Source organism: Falco cherrug, chromosome 10, assembly GCF_023634085.1.
Source record: "Falco cherrug isolate bFalChe1 chromosome 10, bFalChe1.pri, whole genome shotgun sequence".
NCBI lineage: Eukaryota > Metazoa > Chordata > Aves > Falconiformes > Falconidae > Falco > Falco cherrug.
In genome coordinates, this window is record NC_073706.1 from 15,197,263 (window position 1) to 15,211,444 (window position 14,182).

A 14,182-nucleotide genomic window follows, 5' to 3' on the forward strand; every position below is an offset into this window, starting at 1 on the left:
CTGCTGCGGAGACAATGTCAGCGATGCTCATGGGATCCCGAGGGGGTCGAGGCAACCAAGCCCCCCCAGTGCCGGCTGCAGGACCAGGGGGCTCTCGCCACAGTTGGGGGTCCCCAACCCCGAGCTGGTGGGAGCGGGGCTGGATCCCCTCCGCCCGGCGCGGCCCCAGGCGCAGCCAACACCAAAAGGGAGCGAGGCTGGGGAATTCGCCCTCCAATAATCACAAACAGGCTCGGGGGCCCGGGTGTGTTTGGTTAATTGTTAGAATAAAATATTGCCGAGCTCTGACAAAGAAATCCTGCCCTGCAGCCCGGCGCGGCCGAACAATGGGCCCCGGTGCAGGATGCCGCGGGCTGAGCAGCGGGGCCGGGGGCCACGGTGGCAAGAGGCAGCTCGGTCCCCTCCAGCCCCCAGTCCCAGCAGCCCCCCAGCTTCTTGGCGGGCCGGCGTGGACGTGCCCCATGCCGGTGTCGGGAGCCATCGCACGCCTGCTCACCAGCGTGGACTGGGAGCAGGGTCCGGCTGAGCCCCTCACCGCTGCCTGGCTCCCGCTGGGTGTCGAGAGCCGCCGGAGCCAGCGCCCGCCCGGGAGCCGCGATACCATCAAGGCCTGGATCAGCAGCATCCAGCCTCCATGCGAGCCGGTGCTCCTGCTGAGCCTGGCATCCTGGTCCCGCTGGTTTCCCCCCATGCCGAGGCCTGCCGGCTCCAACGGCCAGCTCTGGCTCTGCTCCGGTGGCAGGGAGGAGGGTGCGTGGGGCTAGTGGTGCTGGGGGCTGCAGCACCCCCTCAGGAAGCAGCCGTGGAGAGGAATCATGTGCACACACTCACGCACGCACAGACACAATCACACACACATGCACGCACACACACAAAATCCCATGCATGCACCCATGCACCCATGCACCCAGATGTACGTGCATGCACACATACGCAGGGATGTATACATGCATGCACACGCACATGCACGCGCAGCCTGGAGGCTGCAAACCTCTTGCTGGCGGAGGTGGCGGTGGAGCAGGGCAGAGCTGCTTTCCAGCATCCCCCAGCCCTTCCCAGCGAGGACGCAGACTCCCGCTGAGCAGCCTGCGGCACCCAGCAGGAGAGTGGGCGATGGGGCCGCAGGGAGGGAGGGCACCCGCAGCTGGGCCTGGGCGCACCCTGCCTCTCGGCTGGCATGTCCTGGCACGGGCACCCCACCGCGCCGTGGCACAAATCTGCTCAGCAGATGCCTCCAAAACCAGCAACGGGCCCGGGAAATGATGGGGCATCAGCACTTTCCCGCTGCCCGGAGGGGCTCAGGCACCCAGTATCCCACAGCCGAGGGTGCCAGGACCCACCTGGGCTGTGGCATGGCTCCATGCAGCCCCGCTCCCAGCCGTCCCCATCCCCTGGCACCCGCTGTCTTACAGCTGGAGCCAGGCAGCGATGCCGCTGGGTGTGCCGACCCGCGCCCGGTTCTCCCCGCTCCTCCAAACCAGCCACTCTCCAAAGGATGGAGCAGTAAAATATTCAGCAGAGCCCCTAGCGTTTATCACACCGTAAATCTGGGCTTTCAACAGCTTTACAACGCTGCAGGGAGATGGGAGAGAACAAAACGCTGCTCTGCTTCATCAGACACAGCCTGCGTGTGCCAGTGCCCCCAGCACCAGGGCTGCCAGGGGACGGACCCCCAGCCCCACTTGCAAGGGGCATGAGGACAGAAGCAGGGGGCTTACGTGGGCAAGGGCCCCCCCGACACTGGGCAGGGAGGCTCAGACACCCCGGGATGGTGCTGGCTCTGAGGCAGCGTATTTCAGTGGGACAGTGATGGTGCAAAGGGGCGAAATGTACCTCCAGCACCAGCTCTGCAGAAATACGGCAGCCACCATCCTCTGGCGCGGTACCTCGGCACCGTCCCCCAGCACGGTCCCCCAGCACGCTGGGGTCTGCCGCTGCCTCTGAGCTCAGCCCGCAGCTGGGTTGGCATGCAGCACGCTGATCCTCATAAGGAGTACCAGTCCTCATCCTTGTCCCCATCCCTGTCCCCAGCACCCTCCACCAACCCCCGTCTCCCAGCGGGACCCTGCCGTGATTGCAAAACAAGCAGCAAGGGGAGGAAGCTGTGATTGCACTGTTTGCACAGCGCTCGGATGCATCTGGCGAGGCGATCAGCCGGCAGCACATGGCACAACGCAGGGGCACGGGTACAGCGAGCCAGCCCCCCACCCCATGCATCCCCTTGTGCTTTAACACACGTGTGTGCGGCCTTTGCACGTGTGCCATGTCCTGCCTTGTAGTGTGCCCAAGCGCACGCACCGCATCCCCGCAACTGCCTCGCTCCCCGTCCGGGCGGGCTTGCGCAAGGCGCGGGGCCCGCGGGCGAGGTGGGGGGTGGCAGGGTGCCGACCGGCTGCCAAGCGGCTGGCACAGCACGGGGGGGGCCCACAGCGGCAGCGGCTGCTGGAGCCACATCAGAGCGGCCCCCCCGGAGCAGCCGGGAGCGTGCGGTGCTGCCCTCGAAGGAAATGCGCTCACTCCCATGTGCTGCACACTTGGGTTCGCCTCGCTGCTATTTTTATTTGACTTTTCAGGGCCCGTTTCCTTTTTCCGGCTGTTTTTGCTGTGATTCCACCATCGCTTCGACCTCGCTTTTCCCCTCCCTCCCTTTTGCCTCTTCCTTCACTCTTTCCTTCCTTTCCATGCACTCATTCCTACCGCTGCACCGGGCTCCCTCTCCCCCCTCCCCGCAGCCGGTGCTCACAGCAAGCTCCTGCCGAGTGTGCCAGTGCCAGTGCACCCCCAGGACCGCCAGCATGTGCCTCCCACCGCCGCTCGGGTGCTGAACCGGCAGCACCGGGCACAACCTCCCCTATTGCCTGGCCTGCAGAGGCAGCTGGGGGGAGATGCTGGGGGGGTCGCAGGCAGCACACGGTGATTTCCTGGCTCGGTGGCTGTTGCTGCCTGTGAGGAAAGGGTAACGAACGGGGCTGGTTATTGCTGTTTTATCTGGGACGGTGCTGATGAGCTGGTGGAGAGGAGAGGACTTTGCTCCAGCCTTGACACAGAAAAAGGCAGCGAGTCACCCTGTCCCAAGCCACCAAGTCACCCTGTCCCAAGTCACCGTCCCGCTCGCACTGTTGCACGAGCCACTGCATCCCACGGGGACCCCAGCCCCATCCACGGGATATCAAGCATCAATAGGGCTATTTCGGGATGCTGGAGGGATGCAGGGGGTGTTGTTACATTTGGGGACGGTGGTTGGGATGAAGCATGGAATAAGAAAGAAAACCTGAAGCTGAATCAGTGCAACCCCCCCGTGGAGGCAGCAGAAAGGGCAGGAGGAAAAGAAGGCAGTGCTTGTTCCTGAGGAGGAGGATGGAGCTGGGAGAAAGAGCCCAGGCATGGTGGGACTGGCCAGGGAGGAGCATGGCAGCAGATGCAGCTCCAGGCGGCCTCTGGCATCGGGCTGTGCCGAACCGTGGCTCCCCAGCGGGACCCCGGTGCCAGCCTGCCCCATGCCACGCAGCCGGCATCTCCAGGGGCCTCATCCTGCCAGTCACCCACAGGCCATGGAGGGAGCCAACAGGAGCAGCACCCCCAGCCTGCGCCCCCCTGCTCTCACTCCCAAACCAGGGTCCCTGTCCTGCCCCATCAAACATGGGGCCCTGCCAAACCCTGCCAAACCCTGGGGGCCCTGGGGTGGGCCCTCTCCTCCCCACCCCTGGCAATGCAGCCCCCCTCCCAGCTCCTTCCAGCCCAGGTCTCAGAGGCCGGGGGTGGGCAAGGACCCCTGAGAATTCCCTGCCCACCCCTTCCCGCAGCCCCCCACCCCAGCCAGCTGCTTGAACTCCCAGAGAAGCCCCCAAGGAAAGGTGCCCCCCATCAAGGTGGGGTGGGGGTCACACTCATTGGCAGCACCCACTGCTCCCCACCAGCTGCAGCCCGGACTGGCCCGGTGATGGTGGCCGAGACCCCAGTGGGCACGGGCCCCGGGGATGCTGGCGTGGCTGTGGTCCAGGTGGCCGCCTGGCCTTGACCGTGGGGACCCCCAGCCGTGGGCAGCCGTCCGGCGCCGCTCAGCGCGCACAGCCCACTGCTGCCATCTCGTGTCCTCCTCCGCTGTCCCCACAGCCACGCAGCCGGGGCTGGCCCCACTCACCGCCCCACTCACGGCTGGGACAGCGTCTGCCCGGGTGCGGAGGGGCTGGGGAAACTAAGGCAGGGGCAACACGAGGCCACCCCCCAGCCGCTGCCCCAGCCCTGCCCACGGCTTGGGGAGGGGGAATGGCCCCCCAGAAAAGCAGCTCCTGTAGCAGAGCCTTGTCCTCCACCGCCCATGCACCAGTAGAAGTGTGCAGGATGGGGCCCCGTGGGCCTGGGATGCAGGTGCGCTGGGCAGGGGCAGGATGTTGTGGTGCCCATTGCTGCTGCGTGCTCCTTCCTGGGCTTGCACAGCCCCTGCACCCTGTCCACATCCTGCACCCTGTCCAGACCCTGCACCGCACCCGGACCCTGCACCCTGTCCAGACCCTGCACCACGCCCGGACCCTGCACCCTGTCCGGATCCTGCACTGTGCCCGGACCCTGCACCGTGCCCGGACCCTGCACCGTGCCCGGACCCTGCACTCTGTCCGGATCCTGCACCGTGCCCGGACCCTGCACCCTGTCCGGATCCTGCACTGTGCCCGGACCCTGCACCGTGCCCGGACCCTGCACCGTGCCCGGACCCTGCACCGTGCCCAGACCCTGCACCATGCCAGCCCCATCCACAGCACGAAAGCCCCTGGGTCACCAGCTAAAGCACCCAAAGGGCTTCCAGGGAAGGAGAGGTTTTATTTCTAGCTTCCCAGAGACTCTTTGTCACCCAACAGGGGAGCAGGGACCCCAGCTGGGGTGCTGGCAGAGCATGGTGACAAGGGAGGATGCACCTCAGCTCACGGAACCCCTCATCCCTCTGGGCTCAGCGCACTGGGGGGTGCCAGGGCACCCGTAGTGCCAAGCAGCCAGGTCCCTCCATGGTGCTGCCTGTCCCAGAAGCTGAGCCCTGGTCCTTGAGCCCCCACAGCTGCCTGGGGTTTTGCTGTTTCTCTGCAGGCACCAGCGTTCCCCAGACTTCCCTGGGCGCCCAGCAATGCACCCTGGCTTCCCCATCCGCCACAGGTGCCCGGCTGCTCTGCATGTCCCGGCAGTCCAACAGGGACAAGTGTCCCTCTCCGCAGCGTGGCCACCCTCAGAGCCTTGTGGATGCGCAATGCTCCCGCTTCCAGCAGAGCCCTCAGAGCCACGGCTCCACACGTCCTCTTTCTGCCCCAAAAAGCAATCGCTGTCCCCCAGAAAGCAGCAGGTGATGCAGGGCCAGGAGCATCACAGAAATCCAGCACCTCGCCTCCTTTTTTCAGCACTTCCCCCTCTTCTGCCCCACATTTCTGGTGTTCCAGCTTCCCACCACAGCCATCCCATGGCAAAACAACCTGCCAGCCCCCACCACATGAGATGGAGCCGGTGCCCAGGTACCACTTGAAACAGGAGGACGAATTCAACTTGGGCATCCACGGGTAGCACCTCTTGCTGCCTTCAGGGTTGAATTTACCCCAGGTTTCCAAACAAGACTCCAGCAGCCATGGTGCTGGAGCACTGTGTCTCTCTGGCACGTGGCAAGGGTGTCCCTACGAGTCCCGGGCGGCACGGTGGGGTGCGTGCAGGGCATAGAGCTTCTCCCAGCAGGTCACCAGCCTCTCTGCCTTCCTCCCAATCTCCCGCAGCTGCTTCCTCCTGCCACCAGGTCCCCTGCGCCGGGGCTGTGCCGGGATGCGCGGTGGGCTCTGCAGTTGGCATGACGAGGGACCAGAAATACCCTCTCACCATCACACAGGTATTAGGCAGGGGGACAAAAGCCACAACCTGTGGGGTCTGCGTGGGCAAAGCTGCAGGCTGGGGTGGCTGAACTGCCTGTGGCCATGGCAAGGATGTGCTCTCGGGTCCCCAGGGTTCCCCAGAGCTGTCCGTCCCCACACAAGCTGGCAGCATGCACCCCCCAGCACATCCACGGCCAGGGCATGTGGCCAGCTTGGGTCTGCAGGCAGCTTTCCAGGCCAGCAGCACCCCTACCCACACCAGCAACCCCCAGACAGGGCTGGCTCCGGCTGGGGTCCCTAGCAGTGGTGGGCAGGACCACCCCAGCACCACGCCAGAGCCAGGCAGATCCGGGGAGCCGGTGCTTCCATGCCAGGGGCTTTCCCCACCGGTTAATGAGTTGCTGAGCTGCCACAGGGATCCTCCCGGCTGGGGTTTCCCCAGCAAAGCCCCGGGATGCTGGGGAGCCCAGAGCAGCCCTCTGGGGAGAAATCCCAGTTCCTGCCTACAAGTACCCAGGAGGGAGGGCAGGACTGGATGAGCCCACCCACCAGGTGCACATCCCGCCAGGACAAGGCTCTTCGTTCCCATCAGCCATGGCATTGCTTGGGAGTTGGTGGTAAAACCCCACCAGCCTGTTCCATGCTGCCACAGCCAGACTTCCCTCCCCAGCCAGTTTAAAGCTCCCCGGGATGTGCTATCAGCATCCCCCAGCCACAGACACCTGGGATGCTGCAGGAAGAGCCTGGAGACTCCTCATGGACAGCCAGGAGAGCAACAGGGCAGGCTCTGCCCGCAGCCCACATGGTGGGGAACTGGGAGCCACTGGGGTGCCTGGGAAGGGGCAGGGCTCCCACCTTGCTGATTTTCCTGCAGTTCTCCCTGAGCACGAAGTCGGTGTTTCTGGCCACTTTCCGCACTGCCAGCTCCTCGGGGCCACGCAGGCTGCCGGCCGCCACCTCCCGCAGAGACATGCTGATGTTGTAGATGGACAGCAGGATCTTCTGGTCCTGGAGAGGAGGGAAAGACACGGCCCCAGGGAGGGAAGGGGGCTCGATGGCTCTCCAGGGTCTCAGCCCACATGACACCCCAGCCCTGGGTCCCTTGGTGCTCACCTTGTCCGAACGACAAGCTGGCCCAGCCCTTCCACTCCTGTCTGCCGACCCGCTCAGGTTTTTCTGGAGCAATAAAGGAAGAAGATCAAGCATCCCAAAGCCTCAGTGCCTCCTACATTGGGCAGGGATCCCCTGCTTAAACACAGTACTCTCCCCAGTAATGCCAGCAAAGTGGCCAGGACCATATTAAGCTTCCAGGCTCACCCCTCCCCACCCAGACCCCACAGCAGGGCTGCATCCAGCTCAGTAGCATCCGCTGAGGTTGAGGGCTGGGGCCCTGGGCAAACACACCCCCCCTCCCTGCTCACCAGGTTCTGGATCTCGTGGAAGATGACAGCACGGTACTGCCGGAGGATTTTGGCGATGCTGCACCTTTTGCCTCTACTCAGCACGGCGACGAGCAGGAGGAGCAGAACAGTGCAGGAAAGCACCCGGGGGAAAATCTGCACAATGAAAGGCTCAGTATCAGCCGGGGATGAAGGGATGCTCTGGGATCTGCCTTCAGCCCCTTGCCACAAGCCCCCATCAGAACTGTCCCCTGTACCTGAAGACACAGCATGTGCAGGAGGAGCTCAGCCATCTCCCCCAGAGGACACCCTCCCAGCTGGGCAAAGCCCTTGAGAAACTGCCCCAGCTGGAGCCCAGCCCGGGCAGCACTGCCCATGGCGCATGCTGAGCTCTCCCCAGTGCCAGCAGCTAAGTACCTGGCACAGATATGTACTGGGACCTTTGCAGGCCTATAGGGTCTGTCCCCAAGCTTTCTGCCCCAACAGGGTCCCCAGTAGCTCCCCACCTTGTGGCATTTCAAGGCCAGACCCTCAACCACCAAAACCCAAAGGGAGCAGAAAGGGATGTGCCCAGCTCTCTGGTGAGGAGCTGGAGGCAGGGAGCTGGGGAGCTGGAGGCAGGGAGCTGGGGAGACGGAAGCAGGGAGCCATCTGGCTCCACACCAGCCAACCTCCACCCTCAGCACAAAGGGCTTGGGGCACCCTTGGAAGGATGCTCTCCGCACCGCCACAAACCCCACATCAGTCCTGCGGCATTTTTCCAGCTCCCACGCAGCCCCCGCTCATCCCGGGCTCAGGCACCCTCACCCAAGAACCAGACAGAAGCAGCACAAGCTCCTGCTCTCGCCAGCGCGTCCCAGCTGCCTCCGAGCCTCCCGGCTCCAAGCCTTCCCGGCAGCCCTGAGCCGGGGAAACCCAAGTGCTGACATCTGAGCTGGCGGGGGAGTACGGGGAGGGGGCGGCCGGACCCTCCGAGGGATGAGTCTGGAGGCTTTGAAGAAAAGCCAGCACAGCCTCAAGTGATCGGGACTGGGATATTTGAGCAGTCCCACAGCAGCAGGGTGCGGACGGGAAGCCCGATCCATGCACAGCATCTGCCAGGAAAGGAGCCCGACAGCTCTCCACGTCTCCGCGTCGCTGAGCACTGGCACAGTGCTGGGGCCCCATCCTGGCACTGGGGCACTTTGTATCACCTCCTTTTTGCAGGAAATGCCCCCAAAATCCCCCGCAACCACCCTGGGTGTCAGGTCTGGGCAGGCAGAAAGCGGCTCAGCTCCTTCCAAATATGCAACCCCTGTGCTGCGGCCAAAGCGCGAGCGAGGAAGAGGCCGGCAGCTCTGCCTGCTGCCAGCATCTGCCTGCCCCAAGCCACAGCTCGCACCTCGGCAGGTCCACTGCCAGCCCAGCCGCACCTGGCTCTCAGGCTTGGCCTTTCACTCAGAGAAGCCAGAAGGAAGAAGTTTCCTTGCTGAAGTCCAAGCCCAGGCAGATGCCATCCATCCTGCCCTTCAGTGGGAAGCTGGAGGCTTTGTTTGTAAAACCTGCACCCACTCCATGCTCCCCACTCGGTGATGGACTAGTCCTGGCTACAAAAGGGGGAGGAAACCTTTCCCCACCGGTTCCTGCAGCTCAGCAGGAGTGATGGGGGTTTAACACGAAGTGAAACCCAACACGCCGCAAGTCTGGGAACCCATGGACGCAGGCGTCACCTTGGAGCAGAAGAGCGTGCGAGGAGATGAGCAAATCCATGTGTAATCAGTAAAAATCCCATTGGTCTCTTCAGCTTCGTTAATCGCCGCACGCCTTCCAGCAGAGCTGCACTGGGCCCCGTCTGGGGGCCAGGAAGGGCAGGGAAGAACCTCCCCGCGCTGCTGGCTTTGCTTTCTGCAAACCCGCAGAGAGATCTCACCCTGGAGGTGATTCAGCAACCAGCCGAGGGTATAATCCTCAGGGACACCCAAGGAGAGCGCTGCTTCTAGGAGGACACCCTGTGCAAAGTCTAAGGGTTGCTTTCAGGAAGCCTCCTCCACCGGGAAGACAAGGCCATGCGATTTTACCATTAAACTGGGAAGGACTTCCCTCAAGTGGCTTATTAAACAACCGGGACCAAATTCCAGGAGAAAGCACACCATTTCCAGCACTTCCAGGCAGCCGAGCCTGGCACTGGACTCTCAGTCCTTAGCACGGGAGGAAGCGCAGCCTGCGGTCAGAGCAGCTCAGTGAGCCCCCCGGGCCGGGGGCTCAGGGAGGGCACTGGGTGCTCCCAGCACCCCCGGAGAGCGGGGAAGCAGCGGTGACAAGAGAGGGATGCAGGGAAAGATGAAGCTGGCAAATCCCGGTCCCCGCCATTGCTTCCCACCCTCAGGGAGGCGGAAAAGAAGTTGAGCGGCTGCTTTAGGGTTATTCCTTCTGCTGCCCTTGCTCCCAGCTCCCGGGCTGGCATGTCACTTCCCAGGGGAAGGCTGGCAGGGAAGGAGCAGCCAGGGAGCATGGGCGCAGGACGGCCACAGCCTGGCAGGGAAGCTAATCTCTTCCTCGGCTCTAATCCTCCAGCAAATACGAGGAGATAAGGGAAATCACCATTATTGACAGAGCAGCTCCCGGTGGCACTCCTGCTAGCCCCAGCCACCCAGGCAGCCAGGGGCAACGGCCGGCCGCCTGCCCGGGCACCCTGCTGGGGTTCCCAGGTCCTTCCAGCCAGATGGACCCAGTCCCAAACACCCTCCTACCCAACAGGACCCTGCCACCACCCTGAGCCCCAGCACCTGCCACAGACCCGGGCAGGGATGGACCCTCCATCCTCCCCTGGGGGACCAGCCGGGTCCAAGCCCCATCCCAGCCACAGCAGCCAGATCCCAGCTGGACCGTAGCCCCTTCCCCAGCATCTTCCAGCTCCATCCCACCGCCAACCGGACCCCAGCCCCATCCTGACTCGGCCCAGCCCCATTCCCACCAGTCTGAGCCCCTTTCCCGGCGGACCGGCCGCCCTAAGCCCCATGCCAGAGAACCAAGCCTCGTCCCCATGGATCCCAAGCCCCTTCCCGACTGCTGCGAGTCCCGCCCACCCCCCCCCGCACCGAGCCGACCCCACCCCAGCAGTACGGGGGGCTCCGGGCCAGCGCCCCCCACCCCCGGGGCCGTGCGGCGGGGCGTCCCGGGCCGCCCCCCGCCTCGCCAGCCTCGTGTGGGGAAGGGGCGGCGACCCCCGCGCACTCACCATGGAGCCCCGCGGGCGCGGGGGGGGCCGCCGGTGCGGACCCTGCGGCGGCTCCCGGGGACCCGGCCCGGCGCTGCGCCGCGTCCGCTCCGCCGGGGCTCGCGGTTTGAACTTGGCTCCACGGTGGGAGGGGACGGGCCGGGCCCGGGCACATCGCCGGCGGCCCAGCCCCGGCCCCCCCGGGGGAGCGCTGCCCTGCATCGCCCCCCGCCCGCCCGCGGCCCCGGCGGTGACCCCCCGGCGAGCGGGAGGGGGCCCCGCTGCGGGCGAGCGGTGGCCGCAGGGCCGGGGCAGGAGGGGGACCCAGCCCCGAGGGGCGCCGGGGGGGCGCACAGGGACCGCGCCGCCCCGCTCTCACCCCCCAGGGACCCAAAGCGACATGTGTCCCCACCACAGAGCTGGGCTGGGGCAGCCCTTCGTGCCCCACAGCCGTGCCCAGCACCCCCAGCCGGGCTGCCTCCTGCGCCCCACAGCCGTGCCCAGCACCCCCGGTTTCCCCTCCTGCCGGCAGGCGCAATGCCATTTCTGGGTTCGCCGTCAGTGGCCCATCAGCCCGAACAACTGCACAGCGCGCGTAGCAGAAGTGACCATCCAGAGCGAGACCCCTGCAATACCTACGCGCATGCTGTCCCCGCGCTTCCAGCTTCCCCTCCGAGTTTTGAACGGGCACGTCAGCATCAGCACGCCAGCCCAGGCACGGAAAACTGCCCTGACTCAAGTTCACTTGCTTTTGTATAGGATAAAATGGGAAAAAATGAACTGACAGCAACAAGGCTCCACTGAGGAGTGGAGGGCATGTGGTTTAGTAAGAGAAATGGTTGAATAATCAGGCTTCTGCTTGGCAAGAATGGGCAAGAATGTTCTTCCACGTGAAGTGGGAACGGCGGTGTACACAACAACATACCGCTGCAGACAGGACCCATATAACTTGTTTATTGAGCTCCATATATAGTTAAAATTCGTAGGTGCCATAATCCATTTAAAAAACACGAAGACATCTACAAACATTAAAAGGCTCCAAGATTGATGAGCCCTTTTACCTAAAGAAAATAATAAAATAAAAAATCCCAAACCCCAGGGACATAACCACCACCCTGGCCAGGGGAAGGGGAAGCTGCAGGTACAAAAAAGCTGGTGGCAAAAGGAGCTCAGAGCTGCAAGGATGCAGTGCAGCACCCAGCAGAGCTCCCAGCACATCCCGGCGTGCAGCGCTGGAACCAACCTCTTCCTCTCACCACCCACGAGGAGCAACTCCAGCAAGTCCTTCCCATGCATTTTCTCAATCCCAGGGCTCTTGGGTAGCCTTTCCCAACAAACCCCTAAGGGATGTGGTGCCGCCACCCAAGCAAGGGGCAGGGGAAGCACACGGATCCCAGTCGGTGGGTGCACACACAGTATCTGGCGCAAGGGAGATGCTCCAAGCACAAGCTGGGAATTTCTCCAGTGAGAACAGCCATGCCACTGCGGTTCCAGCCGTCCCTCCCCACCTCAACTCCGCAGCCACCAAAGGAGAGCACTGCAGGGCAGAGGAATTCACGCGCCACTGGCACCCAGCTCTCCCAAGCACACTGCTGTGCTAGGAAGGGCCACAGCAACTGAAAAGCCTTGTTCCCTTCCCAGAGAAGTGGGACACAGCTCCCATGTCTGAGCACTTACACAGATCACCTTATGGAGGAAGAGTAAAAGCCACGTGAGAAGCTGAAGAACAGCATGCATTGAAAACTATTTTTCGACATTTCATTTCTCCCGTAGTTTCTGGCTCAGTCTTGAAATCCCTGTCCAGCCACGTTCCCCTCCCACATCTACCCTCTCCTTTTCACAACAGCAATGTGTCCATTCTGCTCCCTGAACTCCCTTCCCCCTTGCATCAGCCCACATACAGGAAGGGTGCCGCATGAAATCCCTGAGTCTCTCAACTCCCAACATCTCTCACTCACCTTTGGGAAACTACAATTCCACGGGACATCCGTGATCTACACCCTCCTTAATGCAAATGCAGCTTCACATGCTTTCACCAACTATTCCAAGAGAAAGCACAAGAGTTTCCGTTATAAACGGAGAGAAAAACAGGCTTTTGCTTCAAGACCAACCGTTGCTACTTTGATGTTAAGAGACATGGCTTCTCATTCTTTTTGGCAAAAGGCTGTAGCACAGCCTGGTGTAAGCACCACTGGCAGATATGCCCCTACAGTGGTGGGAGCCTGATAAGTTCAAAGGTTTCTGCTATCAGACCCACTCTTCCCAGAGTCAAAGGGCAAGACCACATTAAAAGAGAACATAAGGAAACAGAAAAAAAACCCCCAAGCTGTATTTTATACATACTAATGTCCAAAAAAGTGATAAGAGGTTTTGACCTCCAACTAAATACATGAGATAACGCACACACACAGACCTGGATACTTTTGCTATATTCTAACACATAAGACATTAAGTTTCATTCAATAATCACAAGAAAGTCAAGTTTTTGGAGGTCAAAATAATACAGATCACAAGTGTAGAAAATTGAAGACAGTTTACAAAGGGTCCCAAACACAGAGCTTTTCCTCTCACTAATTTGCTTTTTCCACCTGTGCTTGAAAAGCATCATCCCAAACATCCCAACTGAAAGCAGTTGCCACCATAAAAGTGTGCAGTCTCTCGATGACTCTAAATAAATGTTGTTCCTTCAAAAGGGCCTTCAGGGACCGCAGGATTTTGCCTTACTTCAAAATACCACTGCCTTTAGTGAAATCAGACACCTAAAAGAATAAGGTTATACTATATACATCTAAAAAAATCAAGGAAGAAGTTTCTAAAAATATGCTCTTGAATTTCACAAAATGCTCCATCTGCTCAGGTTTGAGGAATACTTCTGAGTTGTGTTGCAGCCTGCCAGAAGACCAAGCTAAACCAGGCTTGTGGCAAAAAACTTAAAAAAAAGAAGGGGGTAAAAAAAAAAGGGGGGGGGGGGAGGGAAAAAAAACAAGAGGGGCCAGCACAGCCCAGTCCTTCCCCTGGGCTGCTTGTCTTCCCCCAACAGAACTCCACTCGTCTCCTTCAAGGATGTTCAGTGAGCTCAAACAGCAACAAACGAGATCTGCTGACAAGGAACCAGCACCAGACGGGCCAAACATGACAGAAACTGCACAAACGGGGACAGGACGGGAACACATGCTAGGGAAGAAACCAGAGGCACTGCCAGATACCAGAATTCATACAAGCACTAATTAAAGCTTGTATTTACAGGGGGGATTCAGGCATCAAAACGCCAGTGGAGCCCCACAAGACCGCTCGTCTCTCCTACATGACACCAGCAACAACGTTCAGAGGTGTTGCAGAAGCCGATGACCGCGTTGTGTGAGCCAAGAGCACTATCGCTGGGAACAGAAGGAAGTGGCTTTTCTTTTTGGAAGATCTTTCATACCACCACCGACCTCCTGTCCTCCAAAATCTGTACCACCATAAGGGCGAACGCACCAAAAGCAGGTAAGCAGACAAGTCCTACAGAGATGATTAACGCAGCTGAAACCAGCACACTCTAGAAGGTATTTTTAAGCTTGGCTGCCACAAGCACAAGAATCTCTCCGATCTTTTTCTGCCAATTCTCTATGTCCTTGGAGACATCACACCAGAGCTCTCCGTGGCGAGGTTCGGCGTTCTCACAGCGCTTCCTCACCTCTTCTTGTTGTTCCTATAAGGAAGAGAAACGACAGTTTGCAAGTCTCTTAACACCCTGGTTTGTTCCAGCA

General features: G+C 61.2%; 2 protein-coding genes across 2 annotated transcripts in view; both read right to left on the reverse strand.

The window, feature by feature from the left end:
• Window positions 1-2,524: 2,524 nt before the first annotated feature.
• C10H20orf204 (chromosome 10 C20orf204 homolog) lies at window positions 2,525-10,682 on the reverse strand. Its single transcript, XM_055723027.1, has 5 exons — window positions 10,455-10,682; window positions 7,259-7,393; window positions 6,951-7,013; window positions 6,693-6,845; window positions 2,525-5,804 (listed from the first exon to the last, which is right to left on the reverse strand). The coding sequence occupies exons 1-5, from the start codon at window positions 10,653-10,655 to the stop codon at window positions 5,649-5,651; spliced, it is 708 nt and encodes a 235-aa protein (XP_055579002.1). The 5' UTR covers window positions 10,656-10,682; the 3' UTR covers window positions 2,525-5,648.
• Window positions 10,683-11,372: 690 nt separating this feature from the next.
• The window catches only part of PRPF6 (pre-mRNA processing factor 6), a 28,027-nt gene continuing 25,217 nt past the window's right edge, over window positions 11,373-14,182 (reverse strand). Inside the window, exon 21 of the mRNA XM_055722467.1 lies at window positions 11,373-14,124. Within this exon, the coding sequence (XP_055578442.1) occupies window positions 13,972-14,124 (153 nt within the window). The 3' untranslated portion in view covers window positions 11,373-13,971. The remainder of the gene's footprint in view (window positions 14,125-14,182) is intronic.